General features: G+C 43.6%; 1 protein-coding gene across 1 annotated transcript; it reads right to left on the bottom strand.

Annotated features, from left to right (window-relative positions):
* Positions 1-368: 368 nt before the first annotated feature.
* Positions 369-19,891, bottom strand: KPNB1 (karyopherin subunit beta 1). Its single transcript, XM_072111592.1, has 22 exons — positions 19,681-19,891; positions 19,501-19,559; positions 16,082-16,264; positions 15,801-16,001; positions 14,058-14,210; positions 12,519-12,578; positions 12,340-12,429; positions 11,333-11,443; positions 10,672-10,773; positions 9,966-10,190; positions 8,029-8,220; positions 7,763-7,893; positions 7,192-7,339; positions 7,030-7,101; positions 5,939-6,083; positions 4,718-4,800; positions 3,931-4,038; positions 3,708-3,851; positions 3,512-3,617; positions 2,841-2,955; positions 2,006-2,167; positions 369-1,926 (listed from the first exon to the last, which is right to left on the bottom strand). Coding segments are annotated over exons 1-22 (2,631 nt in total). The 5' UTR covers positions 19,721-19,891; the 3' UTR covers positions 369-1,925.
* Between the last annotated feature and the right edge of the window lie 6,294 nt (positions 19,892-26,185).

Here is a 26,185-nt window from a genome sequence, read left to right as displayed (position 1 = left end):
CAGCGCTCGACAGTCCCCCATGCTGTAGCTTTCCTGGAGATATGCATTGCATAGGACACAAGTGCAGCAACATCTTCAAAGCTAGGAAGCCCGAAAGCTTTGCGAATACCCACTCGGCTTCCATCCTCAGACAGGGAAAGGTACCGGCTGTGTAACATGCAGGTTCCATGTAGGCTGCTAGAGAAACTTGTATAAAAGAAATGTGTGAAGACCATAGACCTTTAGGGAAGGGAAAGAGTTGACATGTGACAAAAAAAAAAAGCCCAAAGACCCTCCCACCCCCAAAAGAAAAAAAAAAAACCACAAGATGAAGGGCAGGGGATGTTTTACACCATTTTATTAATATTTAACTGCAGTGAAAAAATAGAACCTTGTACAAGTGCCATGGTCCAACGTACATCCAGTCCGTATCTATAATATACTTAGTTTTTTTTTTCTAATTTTTTGAACTATTTTTCAAGGTTTTCATTTTTTTAAATTTTAAGTGCAGGAAATTTGAATATCACAGACTCTGAAATAAAAGTTAGCATTGCACGCTCTCTAGCATAGCGTCACTTTAGTTTATCATATAAGTGCCCATTGCCTATACAACTAAGGAGGCAGCAATTGTGTGAGGTGGGGGAAGAATTCATGAGAACGCAGATGAATGTACTAGATAAAGGAGACCCCACTGGGGCACTGTTACTGCTAGTTTAAATTTATATGTTCTCATAAACGCAACTTAGACCCACAAAACTGCTGTATCTACCGTACAAACAATAGTCTTGTTAAATTGTGTAAATTTAACCATTTCACTGCTAGATGGGTAGAAGAGAACGCGCAGGGAGTGATGTGTAGAACCAGTTCACCACCGCTCCCGCGGCTGCAGGAAAAGGTCATTTCACATTCTGAGCATTTCAGGATTTGATTCTTTGGCACATTTGAGGGCTATCTTTTCTTACCAAATAATGACGCTGTGAGGGGAAGATAGATCCCTCAAAAGCCTTGCACCCTTTAGTCGATATAGGGTGGGTGGGCAAGCTCCCCGTTAAGCAGTTTTCCTACATTTGCCATCTTGCACTTTCCTGCTCCCACTTGACGCAATCACAGATTGACAAAAGCAAGTTAATGGTGCATGATGCCGCTTGCTTACTACAGAACTAGAGAATAAACCAAGCCAGTGTTTCCCTTAACTACTTCCCTGCCAGGGTTATCCACTATGTAAGGACAAACTTCTGGAAAAGGAAACAGTTAAAAAAAAATTAAAACAACCTAGAGAAACAGACCTTAATTTTGTAATCTAGAATGCTTGTGTTGTGCATCTGGTAACAACAGCATGACTCCTTCAGGCGAATCCGGAAGCAGGCTCAACATTAACACCTTCTCCTCAGAATAAACAGTAAATGAAGATCAGACTGTAGACTGCTAGACCTCCTCACTCACACACACTTGCTCTTGAAGAGATTTCCGTACAGATCTCCCTCCCCCTGCTCTAAAGAGATGTTGCATGCAACAAGAGCTGCATCTTTAAACAGGAGGGGGGACTTGGAGAGAAGAAAAAAATAAAAAATAAAAATAGCCAGATGTAACGGACTGAAATTTAAAAAAAAAAAAAGTTACACCAGTCACTCCTGCTCTGCCCTGGCCACAAGGCAGTGAACGCAGACACCTAATTTGTGAAGGCCCAGAGGCCCTTGCTCCTCTCAGCTGGTGGGTGGATAAGGTTACAGCTCTCACCCCTCTCTCCCAGGAAGTCTGCTCCTCTCACAGCACTGCTGCGGTCGCGTTATCCATGTGGTATGTTTGAAGCCTCACTCAATCACTCTCTCGCACTCTCAAACATTCAGTAACCCGCTCACACGTCTCGCTTCCGGGATATAATTTTTTTTGTTTTCGAAAAGGTTGGAGATTTCCAGTGGGTTATCAGCTTCACCCGGCCGCTGTGGTCTGCAGACAGAAGAGACGTCAGGGTCAGAATCATGTAAAAATGCACCAATGGCTTAAGAGAAAAACAACAATGACATACCAAGCTTGGTTTTTTAGCTTCCTCAGCTCCTTAGTTGCCCAGGTTGCAAGAGTTTTAGTCTTGTTCGTCTTTGATCGCCTGCCCTCTGTCAGCAACTCATGGATCATCGGCCGAGTTTCCACCAATTTGACAACATCCTTCCCAAATGCAGTGCACAGATCTCTTCAGGAATGACAAATCATATATTAGATTGTACATGTATTTAAAAAAAAAAAAAAAAAAAAAAAAAAAAAAAAAGGTAAGAAACAAGACAAATCTTTGTGCACATTAACCACCAGGCACACAATAACCAAGCAGAGAGAACATGGGGTGAGAGAAGGGCTGTGTACTAAAACCTTAACAGGCGCCACCCTCAACAGGTTTAAAATGGGAAGAAGTCCCATCAATTCTGACTAATTGCCTTTGTTACCAACTATCCCTTCTTCCACAAAAATTGTACATTTTTGGTGATGTACAGTTTTCGGTGAACAAGTTCACCATGATCTAATGGATTGAAACAGAGTCTTAATTCCTTATTACCAAAATTTCTGAAGACCTTTGCCACATGTTGCTGACAGATTTAACAGCATGTCTATGAACCCTCAATATTTAATATTTTCATTTAATTCCACTCTGTAAAGATCTAGACTACCCGGTGACTAAAGAGTTAGGGCATTAATAAAACTTAGCTACTCATCAGCTGTGGAGTATGGGAGAGAAACTACTTTGTTCCTGTTTGCAGCAGTTTGTACAAATCAAGGGGAAGGGACACAGTTCAAAGTTTATAGCATACAAATTCGCTATTGACTTGCGCAATTTTGTTAGTTCAAGTTGCAATGCTTACTACCAAACTAACCCGATAAGTCCTGCACCGCATGCAACCACATTGTCGGTGTGATCTTCGTCTCCAGCAATATGATCAATAAAGGACAGGATGAACTCCACACGAGGCTGCACCAGCATTACATCAGCTAAAAAGGAGGATATTACTGTGGTAAATACTACATTCCATATATTACTGTGTAATTTGTTTAGACTGTTGATTATTTATCAGACCCCCAATGACATTTCCTAATATAGCTATAAATAACAGGATACTGAACATTTTTATAGCACTCAGGACACACATCACCCCTTTGAATGTAGTGGAGGTTGTACACTGTCAGATTACCAATACATTAAAAAGCTACAGGGTCTCCAGAGCTAAAGATAACACTTTGTTGGAGAAGGCTCTTCTGCCACTTAATTTAAAAATGGGGGAAATCTGGACCCAGGCTCATTACCGTAGATAAAACCTAGTGGGGCTTTAAAGGGGTTTATAATTAATTTCTAATTTGGGGGTCTGAATGCAGGGTATCCCCACAAAACAGCAAGTCCCTCAAATCATCTTATGGGATCAGAGGGTGGCTTTGCGATTTAACAATGCAGATGGAAAACAGATCCTTTACCAGCTCGTATGTATCTGCATTAGTAAATCTTTTCACAGCATGACATCAAGCAATCTACAAAATGAGTGGTTTTACTCACGGTGAACATTCTCTTGGTCTCCTTTGAGACCCTGGATAATGCCCGTGTATGCTTCCAAGCAGCCTTCACGCAGGTCATTGAGGTAATCCACCATATCATAGTCTGTCTAAAATAAAGATTCAATAAAGTTGTAACTACAGCAAGTCAAAGTCAGGCATTTAACAGGTTAAAGGAAATTGGGCAGAAGGCTAGTTACCTTTGCCACCTGTGCTTGAGAGGCTTGCTGCAGAGTATTGAGCACTACATCCAAGTATTTCTTGAACTCGCCTCCAATAGCTAATGCAATATCTCCAAAAACAGAAAGGATCTGTGGTTTTACAGAGCGGTGAACATTCTCATTCTGGAAAATAAAGGTTAAGACCTTAGGAACACATCTGAAACATAAGCTTTACTTAATTGCTTTTTATAGCGTTCTTTACCCCAAGGTTTTCCAACAAAAGTTGCATGATCTCGTCACAGAACGGCAAAATGTTTGATTGAAGAGCACGGCAAAGATCCCCTACGATTCCAACAGCTGCCAAGCAAACCTATATACAAGAGTGAAAACCCAAATTTCAGTTTCGAAGCATGACCAGCCAAAATGCAACAAGTTGTATTCATGGCCAAGTCAAGAAACTTGTTAACAAGGACAGAAGAGGAAGCAGTAATATTTGAAGAACGGACCACAAAAGTATGTTAATGCAAGACTGCTCCAGCTTCTTTTGGGTCGAGACTGCCAAAATGGACTTTATCCCTGTAAATGGTTACAGCAGGAAATGTTTAATCATAAAAGCTATGTTTGGTAGTTTTCCTCTTGAGCACAGACAAGCAAATTTCAAGTATTTACCCATAAGTCATAATATTGATGACTCACACAAAGCAATCGCATTGATCGGTAGTTCACTGAGGCAATGCCAAAGTACTACAACTCCACTCACAATTTGAGTGGGATGTAGAACTCTGCTCCAGCAAGAGAATTGGGCTATACTCCCAGCTCAGTGTTTCTTCTGGTACCTGTTGTGAAAAGCTAATCAGAGGTGCAGCCTCCATTCAGTCTCCCCACCCAACATCCCAGGATTAACATCATTAACTGAGAAGTTCAACTAAGTATTAAGAGGGAAAAATCAATGAGTTGAGGGAAAGCTGTAAAAATTTCTTATACCAGCTGATCACAATGTTTTAAATCAGAAGGAAACACCACCACAGTAGTAACAACCATAATCTCACCTGGTACTCTGCATAGTTCTTGAGCCCAATACCAAGGAAAGGTTTAAATGCCTCCATGTATTTCAAAAACTCTGCTCCAAGTACTGTCATGGAAGGGGAAAAAAAAAAAAAAGAGAAAAAAGATACAAGTTAAACTGAGAACAAAATGCAAAGAAAAAAGGTCAAAAAGGTTTTTAAAAGTCCTTCAGAAATTCATAATCAACACAGCAAGTTCTGTGTGGTGCATGAACTTGTCATCTTCAAACATGAATATAGGCTATATTGAGTGTATGGGGAACATTCATCAAGAGACCTACTGGATGGGACAGTTCTTAGTCTTCAGAGCTGCGCAGCCATCAGATTTATGCTGGACGCGTGTGCAATTGGCAATAACTGCAGTGCGCCTTCTCTGTAGCAAAGCCAGAAATGCAGTTTACCTCCAAAGAGCCAAGAGAGAACAAATGTCCCGCAATGCTAAATGCTTTAAAATCACTGAAACCTTGTTTAACCCCTTACCAACATGTGACTTAGCTCGTCCCAAAGCCAACGTGTGACATACTCTCTCCATATTGCAGCAAATACTTACTGGCAACATCCACGATCGTTGCCATTTTTAACCTATTTATTACAGTGTGTGATTCGCACATTGTAATGAATGAGGAGCAAAGCCTCATATTACTCTATTATGGCAGTTTATGGTAGGATCTATCTAATATATTAAAAAACCCCAAAAATTCAAATCACCCCTTTCCCTAGAAGACATAAATACAGTAAAAATCAAACAGTTAAAAACCGACAGGAATATGGCAAAATAAATACATTTTGCCAGAAGATGGCAAATTAAACTTGGTACAGGAGATACATTTTTGTAAGTGTATAAAACCTACACAAATTTGGTATCCCCATGATCGTACTGACCAAATGAATAAAGTAGACATGTCACTTAAGGCACACAGTGAAAGCCGTAAAATCTTATCCCACAAGAAAATGGCGCAAATGCGTTTTTTTTTTAACAATTTGACGGCATTTGGAATACCCCCCCCCCCCTCCCACACTTGCAAGTTCACGGCATGGAATGTTAAATATTGTCACTATGATTTTCAATTTGTTACGGAGAAAATAAGCCCTAACACAGCTCTTTACATGGAAAAATAAAAGTTAGATTTTGAGGGTGGGGAATGAAAAATGAAAATGCAAAAATGAAAAAAAAAAAGGCCTCAGCACTAAGGGGTTAATACTCACCTTCAACTAAAGTGCTGACAGCCATAAGAGCATCTTCCTGTACACCACCTGACCCCGCTGTGCTCTGGAACATGCGCAGTAGAGAGGCCATTACCACATCAGATATCTGGAGGGCATCTTGGGGCTGCACTTTGCGGAGTACGTTCTTACATGGAAAGAAATTTGTTTATTTTTACAAAAATTGGAGCACATTTATAAAGCATATAAAAAAGGACCGTGGATAACTTGCTGTTCAATGGGAGTTCCACTGAAAGAATCCCATTGATCACAAGAATGGTGATACAGGTCCTCCCAAGTGCCAAAGTATATAAGATTTATCCACCATTGCGGTGAAAATTTAATAACCAAATATGTAGCACAGTTTCACCAAAAAAAAAAAAAAAAAAAAAAAAAAAAAAAATCGACTTCTACAAGCACATTTTTAAAATATGAACTTCAAAACTATTAAAAAGGAACCTGTCACCAGGAGACATTTTTAGCACCTCCCTAGTCCCCCATACAGCATAGTAAATACACTGCCAGAGTTTTTGTATAAAAAGATATGTTATATAGCACCTTTCAATGCCATTCATCTCCTGGGAGTGGCTATAGAGGAGCGGTTTACCCCACTAGTCACCTGTCATTTACATATATACATATTGTAGAAAGACTTTTTGGTGGTGCACAAACTATGCTCTATGCAAAAAATGGTTCTCCTAGTGACAGGTTCCCTTTAAACCTTAATGACTGCTTGGGATTAAACCATCATTCTCCAAAAATACTTAGGTTTGCAGCAAGGTGGTCACATTTGTAGAAAATTAAAATGTCTTCAGAAAGTCATAATCAACACAGCAAGATCTGCGTGGTGCATGAACTTGTCATCCTCAGACTGTATGCACATGACCGTTACAAGAGGTCTATGGCACTGTCCGCACTCCTTGCTCTGTGACCTGGCTAGGCGACCGCACAAGATAGGACACGTGCCATCTTTCGCTCGGCTAGGTAGAGAGGAGGGGCAAAAAACACTTCCTCACCTTCATGCAACATAGCTGGATTTTCTAAAATTTGGCAATGCTCTGAGCTTATCCACAAGTATTTGTAAGGGAACTTACCTGGAGTGTAGCACAGAGGAGGGACTGCAAATCATTAAACTGTATTCTGTCTGATGTGCTCTGTATGTGGGACTGTTGAAAGAAATGAGAGGTGGAATTCATAAGAACATGATGTTGGCTCCAAATAGTGAAGTCTCACGCAGCAGATGCTCCCACTCCTACCTCCATCTGAAGCACTTGCTGCAACCTCTCCATTATCACTAAAGTAGTTTTCTGCACAGCCGGGTAGCAGTCCTTGGCACTGTTCTTCACTATCTCCATTAGGGCTTCGTAGGCAGAGCTTCGTAGGTTGTTCTGATGTCCATCAGGTCTGAGAAGTGGGAGGGGGGGGGGACAAAAAAAAAAAAAAAAACCTCAGTTGCCAGTTCCAATATAAACCAAGCCACAACAGTATTGAGGAGTCTAGCCAGTAGCAATTCTCATATGTTTAATAAAAGACAGGTTGTTTTGAGACCACTAAACCATTAACCTTTTTGTAAATCTGAGTTTTAGGGCGTGTATACTATTCAACTTGCTGCCTAAGGGTGCATGTTCTTAACAAGTGCATATGCCAGGAATTTACAAAGACTCAATATAGTGGATCACTTTCGCTCGCCTCCCCTTATCTGGAGATTAGTAGTTTCTTTATAATGAACTCTCATTATGCAGCTGAGTTTAGAAATAAATTGAAGCCCAAACACTCCTTTGTATGCTGAAGTGTATTTTATTCAAACAGATTGAAATCAAAACCTACCTATCAGTTGTTTCAAGCAGTTTCTGTACAATTAGCTCAAAGGAGCTAGACAAGCAATAGGAAGCAGGCTCCTCTTGGTCATCAGTTACATCGGCAGCTTCATAAGCAGCCTCAGCCAAACTGGAAAATGCCTAAAAACAAGAGAAACTTTAAAGTGATTGTCCAGGTTTAGCGTCTGTTAACTACAATCATTGCCAGCCACAGGTGGAGATGGTACGTGTGGGCTCCACTTTGTCTATGGACAGGTTTAAGGACACTTTACTTACCCAGCAAACATTTGTAGCAACTCTTGGCTCAGCCCCTAGGCCCTCTATGAGGCACTGCAGCAGCGGAATGAGGTAGACATCATTGATGGCTGCCTCTGGGAGAAGCTCACATATCCTTCCTACAGTCCAAGCAGTAGTGTCCCTTACAACCACACTGGGATCCTTCATGAGCTCAATGAGGGTGGGCATTGCCTAGGGTAAAACAGAGAAGAAATGCAATGCAGTAAGAAACAAGTCATCTCAGAAAACAAAGTGAAAAGTAAGTAACCACTCAATGTGTACCATGACTCAATTAAAAACAGAAATTGTTCTCTTTAGTCTTCTACATTCTTACTCATAATTATCTTGAAGCCCAAAACTCACAAATTTGTATTAATGGAGTATTACCGTATATACTTGTGTATAAGCTGAGTTTTTCAGCACAAAAAATGTGCTGAAAAACGTCCCCTCGGCTTATACACGAGTCAATACTACCAAAAATTAATTAAAAATGGACTAAAAAAAATAATAAACTTATATACTCACCCTCCGGTGGCCCCGATGCGCAGTGCTGCTCCCCCGATGTCATCGCGGCTCCTCTTCTGGCTTCAGCGTGCTGGGCCCCGCCATGTTCTTCTCGCGGGCGGTGCCTAGTATGTTTCCACACATCTGCAATGTCTTCTTCACATACTATTTTGTTCGCACCGTTCCGCGCGTATCTCCCGACAAGTAAGCAGATGTTCCGAACATCTGTAATCTATTCTTCACTGTTCTTTACTGTGTTTTTCACTTAAATGATCCTGTGTTCACTGTTTTTATTCTATTCATCAATGTTCTTTAAATCTGCTAACTTGTCGGGAGATAATATACGCGCGGATCAGAAGACATTCTTTTTCAATTAATTAAATCATTTTATTCCCGAACCATGGTCCCTTTGAAAAAGTCCCATTGACTTAAAAAAATGCACAGAAAACGCGAACACGCGCGTGAAAAAACGCAAAAACGCTAATGACTCCAAGGAAAAATGGAACAAAAACGCAGCCAAAAACGTCAGTTTTTCACGCATTGCACCCTGACGTGAAATGCAACGCTAGTGTGGAAGGGGCCTTACTATCAAGATTGCTCATTGACAGAGTTTGAAGAGGAAATCACTGGGGCCAATGATTACCCAGCAAAAGCAAGCTGCTCCGAACAGAATGCGATATGACAACCCGGTAGAAACCTCAGAAACTGCACTGGAACATTTATTTTTATATATCTTAGAATACACATGCAATATAGGAGCTTTGTGTTTGTGCTGGATAACTACTTCACAAGAGTGTGCACCATGTTTGCAAGTTATGCCCAAGCCAATGAATTATCAGTGAATGTTTAACCGCAGCGATAGCCCATGATTAGGAGACTGGACCCTCAAAGAGAACAAGGTTCCTATTCTAACTATGGTGTGGCACAGCAGGACAAGTATAAGCACTGCTCTCCGTTTATTCGTATGGGAGTGTCAAACTGCAGAGCATGGCACTCAGCTATCTTCTACAGACATGGTCAACTATTGAATGGAGTGCCAAGACAGATAATCAACTTACTGCTTGGATCAAAAGTCTTTATGTGGGTATCACCAGTTTGACCACCCCCAGTTAGCGTCAGGCTGTGGATCGGGGAAAATGAGCAAACTTGGTATAACACCTTTAACAGGTTTTGTTGGTCCACTAGAACCTTTAATCCCCAGATCAATGATCAATACAATATTGTCAATATGATCAATACAATATAATAGATTACAATAGTACTATAGTATCAAATTCATGTATTATAGAACAGTTTAAAACCTTTATGCCAGCACAAGCTCAGTAGGTCTTCAGAAATTCATAATCAACACAGACTGTTCTGTGTGGTGCATGAACTTGTCATCCTCAGACAAAAAGGGATAATAAAAAAAAAAAAAAAAATTGTACATTCACCTGAATAACTAGTGGCTTCAATTGGCATGCTTCTGGGCCCTCGAGTATACTGCCAAATGCCATAACTGCTGCATCTCTGTAGCGCCAGTCTGGGTTCTTAATGTGTTCTTTAATGAATGGCAACACATGGGGGACAATGTCATCTTCGCAGCAGGTAGCAAGGAGCATGAGGCACACCCCAGCAGCCTTACAGGGGTTCCAGTCATCGTCATCATCATTCTCATCCTAGAACCAGAGATTAATTAGTTGAAATGCAATATGTAAACGCAGCATGTTTGCAAGGAGCCAAAAATGCATAGTTTAAAGGGGTTGCACAACTATTAAAACCTCTAGAGATGGGCTTTTATTCCTTTTTTTTTTTTATAAATACTTACCACCTTGGGCACTCAGTCTGCAGGTCCGCAGTGTCCGTTAAAAGGGGCACAGCACACACTGGTCCGACAACCATCGTCTGCAAGCTGGGACTGGCAAGCCCACCAGTCCCAGCTCTATCAAGGGACGGTTGGGACATGCCAGGGGCTGGAAGTAGTCGGAGCCAAAGCTCTCTGTGCCCCTGTAAACAGAGGAAACTGTGGACCAGGAAAGGCTGAGAGGGCAAATACAGGTTTAAAGTCAGACAACCCCTTTAAAGCACACTTGAAAGCTCAAGTTTTTTTGCACCCTCTGCAAGCTTATAGGAGTCAATATATAGAAGTTAAATATTCACCTGTTTTGTCAGAGTCTGTGTCAGAATAGGAACAAGGTACTGAAGAGCCCCCTTGGCATAGAACTTGCTGGTGTGTTCAGGTGGTCTCCCCTGTTCAGCAGCCTAAAAACAAAGCCAGGTTTAATTCAACATGTTCACTTGTTGGGTTATTATATCGGACAGCAAACATGCAAAAGTTATGGATTTCAAGGTTAAATCTAAACAGGCTGAAATGCGTGATGGGGAAATACAAACAAACACATAAGGATAACTATTACACCAAATCTAGGCAAGAGTCTAAATCCTGGTCTTCAGAAAGTCATAATCAACACGATCTTTTTAAGTGTGGTGCATGAACTTGTCATCATCAGACACAGAATTGTGTGACAAATATTTACATTACTCAGCTAATACCTCATCAATGCAGTCAGAGATTTTCTGAGAACATCCACTTCCAATTGTAGTTTTACCCATTACAGACAACATTACTGTTTAAGAGTTTGTGTTCCCTGAACAACTGAGGCAGCACAAAGTCTGTGGGACCAGATTTTTTTTTTTTGCATCTCTTCTCCATTTGATGCACACGTTAGCATTCTACACAAACAACCCAATTCCGTTGTATGCAAGGGATTCTCCAGTAACAAAATGGCAAATGACCTTAATAAGAAAGTTCTGATTTTACCTCAGATGCCTCAATTGCGAGGTCCATCTCCTCATCACAGACGTTGGACCAGAATTCAATCCCCTGTAAAGAGACTTCATCTATTTCATTCTTCATTGCCTCCACTGTGATCTAGAAAACAAAATCTTGGTCACAAAATGCTTCAGACAAAAACATTGATGCCCTATATTCACATCACGACTGATTTAAGGATATGCCAGTCAGATTCAAGGGCTAGGACACAAATGTAGGCTCACACAGTGGGATAAGTCATCCCTTTCCGCCCCTTTTCTCCAAAAAGCAGGTGTGAAAATCAGGAGCAGCCAGAGATAGGCTATTGCCTATGCTCAGAGCATTTCCCCAGTGACATCACTGTTATACGAGCAGGGACCTCCCCGAGCGTACTAAGCGATAGCCAGGTGGTGTATGCAATACTATTGCATCCGTCCCCGATAGGCCATTAAAGGAAACCTACCACCACAAATCTAACTATAAAAGGTAGATCGGGTGGTAGGACGTGAGGAAAGCCCTTTAAAGGGCTAATCCTCCTGTGCCCGCAATATTTAATAACTTATTTCCCTAATATGTGGATTTTCTGAAGAGGCTACAGGTGTGTGGCTACACCCAAGTAGCCTCTTTGACCCTCCTACCATGTGTCTTCGGTGCCAAGCTCCTCGTAGCTGCGCACCCTGGTCAGCGAAGACTGCCGCCTTGTCTGCACGGTCACCACTCCGAAGCCTGCTGTATTGCGCAGATGGCAGGCTTCGCAGGCGAGGGCACGCAGCTTTGAGGAGCTGGGCACCGAAGACATGTGGTGGTAGGTTTCCTTTAAAGCCATCGACACATTGCTCTACATTCTAGAATTTATTTTTTTTGCTGTAAACAATCCGTTACACCTTTCCTGCAGGGGGACTAAACCTGCCCACAGAATTCTATCGTTATGTTCAGCATATATTGCGGGAGCCTCCCTAGAGTAAACAAACGTATCCATGACAAATGGTGTTCGTGTAGCCCAAATCAATACTTACAGCAAAAAGCGCAGGTCCCATGTAGGTTTCCATATACTGGTAATAGAGGGACATGATCTTCACCAAATTCTGCAAAGCAGCTACTCGCACCTAGAGAGATTAGAACAATTGGTAAGCAAAATCTAGTGATGTCACACTGACATTGCAGCTTTGGATATGCATATTTTTTAGAAACTCACCCTGGTATCCGGACACTGCGTTGCCTCGCAGACCACTTGCATAATATAATGCCTTTCAGACTAAAGAAAAAAGGTGCATCGTGAATGAATAGACAAGTCAAGCACATGAGACTACGAAAGGGGCTGGACAGTTACCACCTAAACATGCTTTCCAACAAACTATTATAAATGGAGAAGTCATAATTTAAATGGTTCAGAACACCTGGTCCTTAACCGGTTAAGGACCTTGCCCCCTCCCCTCCATTTCCATTTTTCACTCTCCACCTTAAAAAAAAAAAATCTAACTTTATTCTTACACGTAAAGATCTCTGAATATTCCATGCCGTGTACTGGGGAAAAAAAAAAATCCAAATGCAGTGAAAATCCGCATTTGCCGTTTTCTTGTGGGCTTGGATTTCACGGATTTCACTGTGCGCCCCACATGACATGTCTACTTTATTCTTTGGGTCGGTAAAATTACGGGGATACCAAATTTGTATAGGTTTTATGTTTTCATACATTTTCAAAAATTAAAACCTCCTGTACAAAAGGTTTGTTTTTGCCATCTTCTGACGCTAATAACTTTTTCATACTTCGTTGTACGGAGCTGTGGGTGGTGTCATTTTTTGTGACTTTCAATGATATCGCTTTAAGGACTGTATGACCTTTTGATCACTGATTTTTTTTTTATGTTTTTCAAAATGGCAAAAAAGTGCCATTTTTTACTTTGGGCGCTATTTTCCATTACAGGGTTAAATTTATTTGGCATTTTCGGACCTGTCAATGTGTTTATGAATTTTACTATTTACATTTATCAGTTCTAGGGAAAGGGGGGTGATTTTAGTTGAGTTTTTAGGAGTTTAATTACAATTTTTTTTTTTTACTTTATTTCTTACTATTTTCAGACTCCCTAGGGTACTTTTACTGATCGATCCTATCATACGTATGGCAGTATATGGGGAGTTTCCTCCTTATTCATTACAATGTGTTCAGAGCACATTGTAATGAAAGTGTTAAAACGAGAGCCTCTGGTCTTCGGAAGACCCGAGGCTGTCATGGCGACGGATCGCCGCTCCATGATGATGTCACGGGGAGCGACATTCCTCTGCAAGATGGCGGCGCCCATACGCAGCTTTGCCGGCGGCAAACACACTGGTCGCAAGCGTTACCGGTAAGTCTTTACTACAATATGCACCAAAGACTTACTAGCTATGGAGAGGGCTCAGCCCGTGAGCCCTCTCCATGCACCGGGACCCATTGTGCGCCGTGAATACACAGTGGGCACTCATGAACCAGTTAAGACAGACTGCTGTATGACTACTGTGCCTCACTGACTGCTGAAGTTTCATCATAAATCAGCAGTGTTAGCCATCAAACAAGCTCTGTCCTCACAATAGCTGGTTCAAGTCCAGGAGTGGATGCTGCCAGTTCAGCAATTCCACACATTCTATATGGACCTTTCATAACTGTACTACATCCCACTGGGTGAAGCCCATCAGGCAAAATTTGAAAGTCATGCATTGACATTACAGGTAAAAATGAACAAAACCACCAACTAACCTCTTTATCAAAGTTAGATTTGGTGAACTCCAGAGAGTTGAGCAGGGCATTTGTCGCTGCTAACCTAACATTGTTGCTTGGCTCCTCTTTTCTCATACCCTGGATAATCGCAGTCAGGATTTCATTGGATTTGTGTTGCAGTTGTTCAGGGTCCTTTAGAAACGAAAAGGAGAACCATTATTAAAAAAAAATTAAAAACCAAATGTCTAACATGCAGGAAGAATAATTTGAAGTTGTAGCTTCATGTAGTTTTAACCACACACCGAATTAAAAAACAAAAAAAACTGGCGGAGCTACAGTACAAATTGTTACTTACAGAAGTGGTGAAACGCACACTAGTAATCCTTTATCAGCAGGCATTATAAGTCCTCCCCTCATCACCTAAAATTAGCTGCCAGTGGGGCACGGTACCTCAATTAGCCATTTTTTCTGATATGCTAATTAGCTTTTCAAACTCATGTCTGCTGGCTTTGAGTCTCCCCTCAGGTTGGTAGTGAACCAAGCCCCTTTCTGACTGACAGATCTGTCTCTTCAAATCACTGCTCTGCCTCCTTGTACTTCATACAACTGCCAGACTCACTGGTGCCCGTTATGTGTGAGCTAGAAGCCAGTTTCTCCATCTCTTCACAAAATCCTCTGTCCTCTAGTGTGACCTCTGTGGTAGTATGCCATTGCAGTCAGCCCAGTAGTAAAAATAAAACAGCATGAAGAGGTTGTTGTACATATACTCTACCTCTAAACGGTTTTCAAGGAGTTGTCCACTTTCATCAAATAATTGATATTGTTTGTGTAGTGAAAAGTTAAACAATGTTAAATCTAGATCTCCGATTGCTGTCCTATAGAAAGTCTCTAGGTTACCTACAGTCATGGGATGTCACATCACAGCCATTATCACAGAGGAATTAGTCTTGTGATACTAAAAGCTTGGTCAACTGCAAGTCCATCACATGGCCATGGAGAGATTTCTATCCACTGGAAGTAAAATTAGAAGTTTTCTATACAACAGCAAGCAGAGATCTTGAAAAAACTGACAAAATTGACAGCAAGTATATTGGAAGCTTGTACAAATTTCACAAGCCATATCAAAAATGTTGTGAAAGTGTACAAGGCAAAATGATGGCAATCGATGAGGAAGGGCTGAGAATTTGGCAACAGACTTCTGTCAAAAGCCCCCTATAAATAGTAAATTGCTGTTCATTGGTATCCCCATTTAGGGCATCTGCACACCATGATTGCGGTTTTGCCACTAGTCGATTTGACTTTTTCACTTAAGTGTGTGGGATTCAGGACAAATCCATACAAAAATTGCACAGCAGAAAGGTCCGCCTGGTGCAGAATTTCTGTACCACACCAAACATTGACATGTCACTTATTTCTGCCAGTCACGGTGCAATGCAACACTGCCCAACTGCAACATTTCAGAATTAGCGGATTTTGGCTTGCTTCTGATGTGGAGTTACAGCTGGGGTAAATCCTACAGTCATTACAGCAAGAGTGCATATAGCCTTAACCCCTTAAAGCCACGATCCAAAGTTGGCAGCACCCATCATTTAAACGATTAACACCTGCAATCGGTGATAGTACCACTTGCTTGTGTTAATGGTAGGTGTATGAAGAGTGCATAGCTGGTACACCCGTGGTGGCACCAGGGGGACATCGTGGTGCAGCAGATGGTTAAGTCTTGCAAAGTGCAGTGAAGGCTTTAAAATAATGATTTTCAAATCAACAGTCTAGAACACTTACAATGTCCTGGCAGATGTACCCAATGGCTTCCAGCGTAGATTCTTTCATGTGTTCTGTGCTGACCAAGTCTGTAACATTGGCAACAAGCTGTGGTATGAGCTGGGGCCATTGGTCTACTGGTATTTCTGCACATGCTATCCCTGCCACGCACTGTGATGCTGAGCTAGGCCTGTAGCTCTCTGTGCCTAGTGTTCGAAGCACCTAAGAGATCCAAGATAAAATGATTAATGTAGCCTTAAAGAATTGCCCAACTAAAAAACAGATATACAAAATTGACTTACCAAAGCTTTTATTTCCCTACGGATGTTAGTGTCAATGGCCAACCAGCGCTGTTGGTACTGGGCCTTCACATCTGGATCTTTTGAGGTCAGCGAGTTTTTAATCTGCAAGCCAGATGCAACTCTTGCCACCTGGCTGTTTCCAGGATTTGCAAGGACTTTTGAAAGCTCCAACAGGAAGGTTGCCTATAAAAGAGGAAATTTTAGTAATACAAAAAGCATAAATATATTATCCACCAAGAGCCCAAACCCAATACCATTCAGCCATGCTTCCTTAATGTCGAAGTAGTGCCACCAAGATACTTGCCAGCCAATCAAGAGAAAAGGTACCAAAGTGTAATTGCCAAAACCCCAACCGATAAAATGGGTCCTAAGTGCTTTTATCTACTTTTATGAAAAAAAACTGAAGAACAGCAATGTGCCATTTTCAATGTTCCAGTAGAAGTAAATGAGGGTTCTGACCTGTCATACCATTAATATTTGTCACGCGGACTCCCATTCTCATAATTGCAGAGGTTGCCCCCAATGGTCAGAGTTGTACCAAATTAAGCCAGACAAGCCCTACTGCTTCCATGAACCACAAACTGCAATACTTTCTAAGTAATCTAACAAGGAGAAAATTCTAAATACAATCACTGCCATGCATGATGTAAACTTACCAGTCACTGTCAGACATGACACCAGTCAAGTTTGCAAAGGCCACCTGTCATTGACGTTGCCTTAAAATGTTTCTATAGCACATTTGAGGGCAATCTACATGGCACACTGCAGTGAATACACAGTGGCTGGCTCTACACACAGGCACCGTAGCACCAAGTTACATTATCTCCACTCAAATAAGATAAAGAAAAAGTGTTGGATAAAACCCAACATTCAACAAAAATGAACTAAATCTTGACTAAAAAATCTTGTTTGCCCTAAAGTACAGAGGCTGATGTGCCAGCAGATATCGCTGGGAGAGGCAAAAGCTGGACATACCCATCTACTTCCTTACAGGAAACAGATTATGTGAACTACACACAATAGGAATATTTTAATTCCCTTGCAAAAGTAACAGAAAACGTTCACACTGCTTGAAAAAAACCTTCCACTCTTAACACACGCAGAGATGCCAGCAGCTACTAAGAACTGTCCTTAATAGTCCGTCATTGCCCAAGATGAGGATTTGTGGGGTCCACAGATGAATGCAAACCTCTTTTGGGGAGTAATAGAAAAAAAAAATCAATTTTTCTTTATATTTTTTTGTCCACATGATCCACTACTTCATTAATAATCCGTGCCCCCTCTTTGGATTGGCAACAGTATGAATGTGTGCCTTTGCCTCTACCGAAAGGTCCCCTTTGGTATGTATAAAACCAGCTATTGCTCTTGCTAAGCAAGGCAAGACTTTAGAAAGTTTCCCTGAGTACCAGGACCGTTCCATGTATGTATTACAATATTCCACACTTACTAATCCCTTGAAAGCCACTACTATAGGTATATTCACCTCACTACCAGGAAGTAACAAAGTCCCGTGAAGTGTATGGCCAAGCAGCACAACAGAAACATCTAGAAAAACTGGCAGCTGTAGTACATATTGTGCCACCTGCCAAACACCTCATGCTACGGACGCTCAGATGTGACTTAGTTGAGGACAAGCTAAAATAAAGACATTCAACCAAGAAATGAAGAGATCTAAAAAACATACAGATACTGATTTCACCCAATTCTTGCCCAGGGTCCAGTATGTCCCCTCCCAAGACCAGAAGTCAAAGTTAGATCCCCAGTTATTGCCTGTCAGCTATTGGAAATGGAAAACTCCCATCACCCTGCGCTATACTTATTCAGTACTGGGAGGGTAGAAACAGGTAGTGGAGGAGATCAGAAGATTGAGGAAAGTGCTCTAGTTACCCAAGGAAACCTATCAGAGCTCAGCTTTAATTTTATAAACACCAGTGGAAAAATTAAAGCTGAACTCTGATTGGTCACCATAGGCAACTAGAAAAGTTCTGCTTTTAGACACTTCTGAAAAATCTCCCCCATTGCGTAGCAAGTGCCTAAAGCTGCATCTTACACAAACTATTACAAGTGACATGTTCATTCACTTTGCCGATTCACTAGGAGACTTTGAAACATCTTAAAGTATCCAACTAACCTATAACTGCAGCCCCTGGGGTGAAAAGTGCCAGGCGTGAGCAACACTATTATAAACAGATTATTCATAAAGATCCCACTGACAAGTGGGGTCGAGGGAGATGTGTTTTCCCTAAGCTCTGGATTAAAACGAATACAAAACTGTACTCAATCGCCAAGGTCCAGCTTATATTCGTGCTGTGCTCACAGCAGCACAGAGACATTTACTTTCGCCCACTGAGCAAAGCTGAAGTCACACATGCAGATAGTAAGCCACAGAGCTCGATGCATACATTGCCCCTAGGTTTTGTACCGGGTTGAATGCAAAGTGTGAAAGTAATTACGGGGAGCTTCATGTGCCTGATAACTGAAGAATAAGATTATAACTTGAATTTGTTCCAACAAACCAGTTCTGCACACATTGAGGGATTAACTAGTCCAAACCTAGAAGCACTGAACGAACAAGCGGAGATCAAAAGTTGTAGGTTCCATCTAGTACATCCAGCACGTAATATCTGTCAGAACAGACACTGGCGGAATCAAACTAAGGTTCTGATTCATTTTTATTAGGGGGCTTGTAGCAGGTATCCTATCCTATACATTTTGGAACATCAGCAGCAGCTGTGGGTGCTTGTACAGAGCTCTTATGCGGCATGGCAAGATTAGGAGATATTGAAGCATCGCCTACGGTCATGCATCTTTGGTGGCCAAAGGGCTCTTGCGGTGGGCATGTCACATATTTGGGGGCATACATAAGTACGGTCACCTATTTTAGAGCCGCACACTACTCCTTCACCCATTGTCCTTGTTACAGCTGTGACATAAAGGGCACCAAGCTGAAAGTATGACAACTCCCAGCACGGCCGGCGAGGTGCAGAACACAACCCCGTCATCGACCTTCGTTCACACAGTGCGGCTCCGCTAGGAGGGCGCACATCCGTCCCCACATGGGCTCTGCTTCCCGGCACTAGGCCTCGGCTCAACCCAACATGCTGCGCCACCGCCCCCTGCGCCGCTCCCTCAGCCTCGCCTTCCCATTGGACAGCCGCCACCCGGCTCCATCTCTATTAACAACTCCATTGGCTGAACGCTTGTGGCGGGCAGGTTAGGCTGCGCGTGTATTGGCGGTTAGCGGAGGCCCGAGCACGGCCCTTTCCTGGCACACCGTTACCGGCAACCTCCCCCCACGCACGAGCGCGCCCGAGCAGCCTGCTCCCCCGCCGGTAGAGCGCGCCCCTGCTACCCCTGCACGGCCCAGTGACACATGTGCCCGCTCACACACAGCCGGCGTCCTCCACGGTTATTATTACCTGGTTCTCGACGGCCGCCTGCTCCAAGAACTTCTGTGCCGCCTCCAACTCATTGCGGTCTATGGGAGACAGAAAGCGTGACAGGATAAGCCCAGGCCCAACTGCTGTCACACCCGGCTAGCCCACCGTGCGCCCGCTGCACCCCAGCCCGCAGCTAACTGACGGCTCCCGCTCACTCACCGGGAGATACGGTCTTCTCGAGGATAGTGATGAGCTCCATGCGGGCGGTACCGGGTCACTGCTCGGGCGGTGCCGGGCGGTCTGCCGGATGGAGGGAGGGAGCGTGGCGCGGAGGGATTCAGGCGCGCAGTGCAAGAGGGGGTGGAGCGCGCTCGCGCACTGATATTAGCCGGATCTCACTCTACGCACTGCTCGCTGATTGGCGGCGGGCACCCTGCGGCCTTGGTCGCTACAGCTAAGGATTGTGGGATGGCAAAGGCGGTGTGTGGGCGGAGCTCATGAGGGCCATGTGACAGCGAGTGGCAGGGACTGGGGAGCTGTCACTGTTGAGGGCAGCAATGGAAGGGAACCGTTATGCCACATGTTACGTTTTTATTTAAAAGTATGTGTTTTTAAAACGCATCCGTCATTTACCATGCGTTTGGCTGCATTGAACCTATTTATCTTTATAGATAAACATTTTCAAAGCAGCAAAACGCATGGTAAACGGTAAAAAAAACAAACGGATGCGTTTTTAAATGGACTGAAAACTCATGCTTAAAAAGGGGACGTGGGGCATCACCCTTAAAGGGGCTGTGAGCCATGAAGATTATTGTCACATCCAGTACATAATACTAAACATTGCCTATAGCCCAGATATTCCAGGACTAAGCGCGCCCGCTGCTTTTCATTTTGAACTATTGTTCCGTGTCCAAGTACACTATAAGGCTCTGTGTATATGAGCATGTGCTGTTCTAGGGCGGCAAACAACAGGGTCTGTTTGTAATCCGTTGCCTTTGGTCACTAATTTTTGCGGATCTGCAATAAAAACAGAAGGTAAATGATGTCACTGACTGGTCCTCATATATGGAATCATCACATAACTGTGTTAGGCTAAGTTTACCCTGCTGCCAGTATTTCTGTTTATCTCTATTAAAAAAACTTTCAGTTTTTAACATTTATCATGACAAATCATCAATCTACATCTCATGTCTATCTATCTGATAAGAGAGTACGATAACATCCCAGATGCATAGCTTCCAACCTTCCCTGATTTGGTGGGATAGTCCCAGTTTTTTGGCATCCCGGGCACCCCTGATCCCAACTTCCAGAGCAGGAGGCGGATCAGCTCCTGCTGCCTCCACATGAGATAGAGGTAGCTGCACCCGTGCCTGGTCCGTTTCCCTCCTTTAAAGGAAACCTACCACTTAAAGTGGCAGGTTTCTGATGGAAATACCGGGCACCAGCTCAGGGTGAGCTGGTGCCGGAGCTTATTTTAGTTAGTGTTTTAAACCGCGGTATCGCGGTTTAAAACACTTTTTAAACTTTATAGCCGGCGCAGGCAGGTACGCGCTCGGCGCTTACCGTGCGCGCGGCTATATAGGAAGTGAATGAGAGCCGCGTGCACGGTAAGCGCCGAGCGCGTACCTGCCTGCGCCGGCTATAACGTTTAAAAAGTGTTTTAAATCGCTATACCGCGGTTTAAAACACTAACTAAAATAAGCTCCGGCACCAGCTCACCCTGAGCTGGTGCCCGGTATTTCCATCGGAAACCTGCCACTACAAGTGGTAGGTTTCCTTTAAGTCATCACAGAGCCCGGAAGAATAGGAAGCTGGACTGGTGGGAAACGAAAAGGGTAAATAACACAGTTTTTATATGTTTAATACCCAAGAACAAGGGAGGACAGGGTGCCATATGATATGATATATGATAGGAGGGGGCCACAATAGGAGAGGACGGGGCTCGGCATAGAGATGAATGGGGTAGCCCATGCATACGCAACCGGATGCTCCAGTCAGGGGTACGACAGGGCGTACATCGGACCCCCATTCTCATGATCCATGGGGGCCCCGTCATTAAGATCCCCACAATCAGCAAGTTAGGCCCTATATTGCGGTTAGGGCCTGACTTGGTTCATGGGAAAACCCCTTTAAGGGCATTATTATACTATGTTTGGGGCAAGACAGTGGGTGTGGTTTAGGAAAACGGGGAGGAACTTTGTATCTCTTTCTGGTAGTTGGTAGCACTAAATATTTATCTCATGTTTATCTATAATCTGTCATCTATTTATCTATGTATAGAGAAATTATCTCTGTCTATATCTCTCTATCTATCTGGCAAGTGTGTATGCTAACACCCCCAGATGTACCTGCCACACAAAACCCACCCTAATTTTATTTTTTTTTTGAAGGTCAAAAATATAAACTTTATTGAAAAGGCAGAAATCTTGATACTGACAAGCTTAGGATTGGTAATGGAACGCAATATGAAAAAGTAACAACAAGTCAGCAGTATCAGTCTATTTTTTACAGAGGCAATGCATAGGTTAAGTAGGTGTTGCGAAAGCGTCCTGCAGCTCAAATGTATCTCCCGCCGTTTTTGTCTGCATTGAGTTGGTTGTGCTCTACTGATGTGGCATATCTAGTAAAAGTTAATAACCTGCATCCGCTGTTTTCAAGGGGTTAATGAGCATGGAGTGCCGTCAGGTGTAAACTGGTGCTGTGTCAGTAACCTGCATCCCCAGCTTTGTAGCTGCGTTCACACGCATGCGCCTGGACATGTGCATCAGAACGCATGTGTTTTCAAATGTTACTATGAGTTTGGCTACTTTAAAAGCGTTTTTCTTCATTGCTGGAATTGTAAGGAGCTGTGGAAACATTTTTACAGCTGCTTACACTTACAGCAATGAAGAAAAACACTTCCAGAGTTGCCAAACACATTGTAACATTTAAAAATGCATGTGTTCTGACGCACGCAAGCCAGGAGGCAGGTAGCTAGATCAGCGCATTTTGACATTAGCCCCTTATTCTAATGCTGAAACTCGTTGACCGTGTATGCGTGTTCTGTGGTTTTATACATTTGCATCATAAATCAATGAAGCTTGGATTTGGAAGAATCTGCAGTGTAGGATTTTCTTACCATAACCCAGTGGTGGCGAACCTATGGCACGGGTGCCAGAGGTGGCACTCAGACCCCTTTCTATGGGCACCCAGGCCTTCACCCCAACACAGAGTTTGCCGGCTAGGACTCAAGGCTTTCTCCTGTGGTCCAATACAGCCCAGAAAGTGCCTTGCTCAGCGCTATTTTAAAGCAACATCCTTGGCTGCCAGGATTACTGGAGGAGCGAGAAGGTGTGGACAGAGATGGATTGTCATTGGAGCTCCTGCTCTGTGTCCCCTGATTCTCTCTCTTCAGGGGACCCTGGAGGGACGCTAGAATCCAAATTTCTCCATCTTTCTATTGTATTGGTGAATTCAGGAGGTCAATACGATTAAAACCTGTGCTACTACAATAAGCAATAAGTTACTGCTCAAATTGTCATGTTGGCACTTTGCAACATATACGTAGGTTTTGGTTGTAGCTTGGGCACTCTATCTCCAAAAGGTTCGCCATCACTGCCATAACCTCAAGGAGCCATGCACCATCCAGTGTATCTATATACAGCGGGCTGGGGAGCTGGTGCTGGAAGCTTTTCTTTGTAATAAGAAGGCAGCCTCTGTTTGCAGGACACACAGATTGGACAAGGATCAGACACAGAATTAACAATCCATAACTGTTAATGCATCCAAAAAATTTTTCCAGGGACTCTTCTTATGCCACATGTACTCGAGTATAAGTCGGCCTGAGTATAACCCGAAGCACCTTATTTTACCACAAAATAAACTGTGAAACTTATTGACTTGAGTATAAGCCTAGAGTGGGAAATGCAGCCGCTACCAGTTAACGAAATGTCCAAACCAGAGCCCCATCAAAAATGCACAGCCCCCAATAGTAATGTCCTCTTCCTCACAGAAATGTTCCCTGCCAAACCCCCATAGTAATATCCCCATCACAGCCGCCTATAGTCATGTCCCCAGCCCAACCCCCATAATAAAGTCACCGGCGCAGTCCCAATAGTAATGCCCTCTGCCCGCCCACCATACTAATGTCCCAATCACAACCACTTCAGTAAAGTCCCCTCACGGCCCCCAAAGTAATGTCCCCATTGCAAACTCCATAATAATCTCCCCTTCCCAGTCGCCAAAGAAATGTGCCCATTGCCACCCCCAAAAGTAATGTCCCCTTGGCAACCCCCTAAAGTAATGTCCCCTGCCCGTCCGCCAAAGATATCTTCCCATTGCAGCCCCCTTAAAAATAAAAAACTTTATTCTAACCTCTCCCACGGCTTGCCGGCAGATGGCCAGAGGCACTTCTATTTATGCTGCTAGTGCGCACAAACTGTGATGCAATCGGTCACGTCATAGTTTGTCTGCACTGTCAGTGTGCATAGACATGCCTCTGTCCGTCTGCTGGGAAGCCACAGGAAGAAGAGGAGTGTCAGGGGTGAGTATGCATTACTTTATTATAAGTTCTTTTGGCTGCGGCCCACGACTGGCTCGGGGGTTGGGGACCACCAGTATAGGGCATTGGCTATAGAAAGCTGGCACTGGCACAGTGGGCTGGAGTTTCTTCATAGTATACAGTAGACTAATATGTTTTTGCCTGGTTTGTAGGAGATCTTCATTCTGGGTTACAATAGCCATTCATTAGTAAGGTTTCTAGTTCCTTAAAGGACATCTACCACCAGGATCAGTTATTGTAAACCAAGCACACTGACATACTGGTGTGTGCCCTCTCTGCCACGATCCACTATTCTTTAAGCTTCCTATGCCCCTGTTTTTTAGAAAAAAAGATGTCAAAATTATGCAAATAAGAAAGAGGGGGCTTCAAACTACATTAACACCTTTGGTGCCTGGAGCCCCTCAGGCTCATTTGCATAATTGTAAAAGCCTTTCTTTGTAAAAACCAGGGCATAAGAAGCTAAATGAAGAACGGATCCTGCCAGAGGGGCAAACACCAGTATGTCAGTGTGCTTGGTTTACAATCACTTGGTGGTATATTTCATTTAAATCTCAAGGACAGGTTGGTCCAGTGCACAGTCATTTTCTCTTCAAAGACTTTTCTCCTGAAAAAGAAGGTTGCCCTTACTTCATTCTGTCACTTTCCCTCTTACCATTTTTAACCACGTGAGAGAACTGACAATTTGTGATGGAATCCTACTACAGTTCACATTCCACCTTTGGCATCCCTGAGGGACAGCTTCCAAATCAACCACATTCAGGTGGTATCAAGTGCTTTCAGGGAAGCCTACGATGGACATGGAAAGTATTCAGACCCCTTTAATTTGTCACTCTTTCTTTCGTTGATCAAAAACATTCTTCATTTGCTCATTTATGTACACTCTCCATCTTGACAGAAAAAAATGAAATGTAGATATTTTTTGCTATTTTATTAAACCTGAAAAACTGAAATATCACACGGCCCTTTGCTCAGTATTGAGTAGAAGCAGCTTTGGAGCTGGTACAGACAGGAGTCTTCTGGGAATAATGCTACAAGTTTCTCACACCTAGATTTGGGGATCCTCTGGCTCTTCCCCGCAGATCCTCTCCTGCTCCCTCAGGTTGGATGGTGAACATTGGTGGAAGCCATTTTCAAGTCTCTTCAGAGATGCTAATTGGGTTCAGGTCAGGGCTCTGACTGGACCAGTTGTTGTTCTGAAGCCACTGCATTGTTATTTTTTACTTATACATTTATTTTTTTAAAACATTTTATTTGATTTTCAAAAACCACATTCTGCTTTGTTATTTTAGCTGTGTGCTTAGTGTCATTGTCTGTTTGGAAGGTCTGAGGTCTAGAGCTCTGGAAGAGGTTTTCATCCAGGATATCTCTGTACTTGGCCACATTCATCTTTCCTTCTATTACAACCAGTCTCCTGTCCCTGCCCCCATAGAACGATGCTTCCACCGCCATGTGTCCCTGTTGGGATTGTATTTGGCAGGTGATGAGCAGTGCCTGGTTTCTTCACACATACTACTTAGAATTAACACCAAAAAATAAAATCTTCGTCTCATCAGACCAGAGAATCTTATTTCTCATAGTCTGGGAGTCCATCATGTATTTTTGTTTTGCAAACTGTATGCGGCTTTCATATGTCTTGCACTGAGGAGAGGCTTCTGTTGGCAGACTCTGACATAAATCCCCGACTGGTGGAGGCAGGGGCGCACCTGCCATGAGGCGAGTTGAGCATCTCGTCTCAGGCGGCGCGCCTCCTGCTCAACGAGGGGGCGGCACCGGCCGGCACTGAGCTCCCGGGCCGCACGCCGGACGGGACCGCGTTGCAGCCCACCTTGCTCCCCGACGCCGCCGGCACCGAGCTTCCGCCCCCCCTGCCTGCATCAAACTCCCCCACTCCCCGTATACTTTCGGTCCCGCCCATAACTCCGCTCCCGGCTCCCCCTCCATTCCCTTCTCAACCCCGCTGCGCTTATGTCTCCCCTCCCCCCTCCAGGCTCCCTGCTTCCCCGCCCCCGCTCAAGTTCCAGGCTCCGTTACCGCTCTCCCCCCCCTCAAGGCTCCCGGCTCCCCCTCCATCCCGTCTGAACCCCCGCTCACGCCCCCCCCCCCCCTTCCCCGCTCCTGGCTCTCGACCTACCCGCTCCCAGCTCCCGCACTGCGCCACCGCCGCTGCAGGACAAGGCCCCGAAC

This window comes from Engystomops pustulosus, chromosome 6, assembly GCF_040894005.1.
Source record: "Engystomops pustulosus chromosome 6, aEngPut4.maternal, whole genome shotgun sequence".
Lineage (NCBI taxonomy): Eukaryota > Metazoa > Chordata > Amphibia > Anura > Leptodactylidae > Engystomops > Engystomops pustulosus.
The sequence above is the reverse complement of the archived record's forward strand: the minus strand, read 5'-3'. Positions and strand labels throughout refer to the sequence as shown.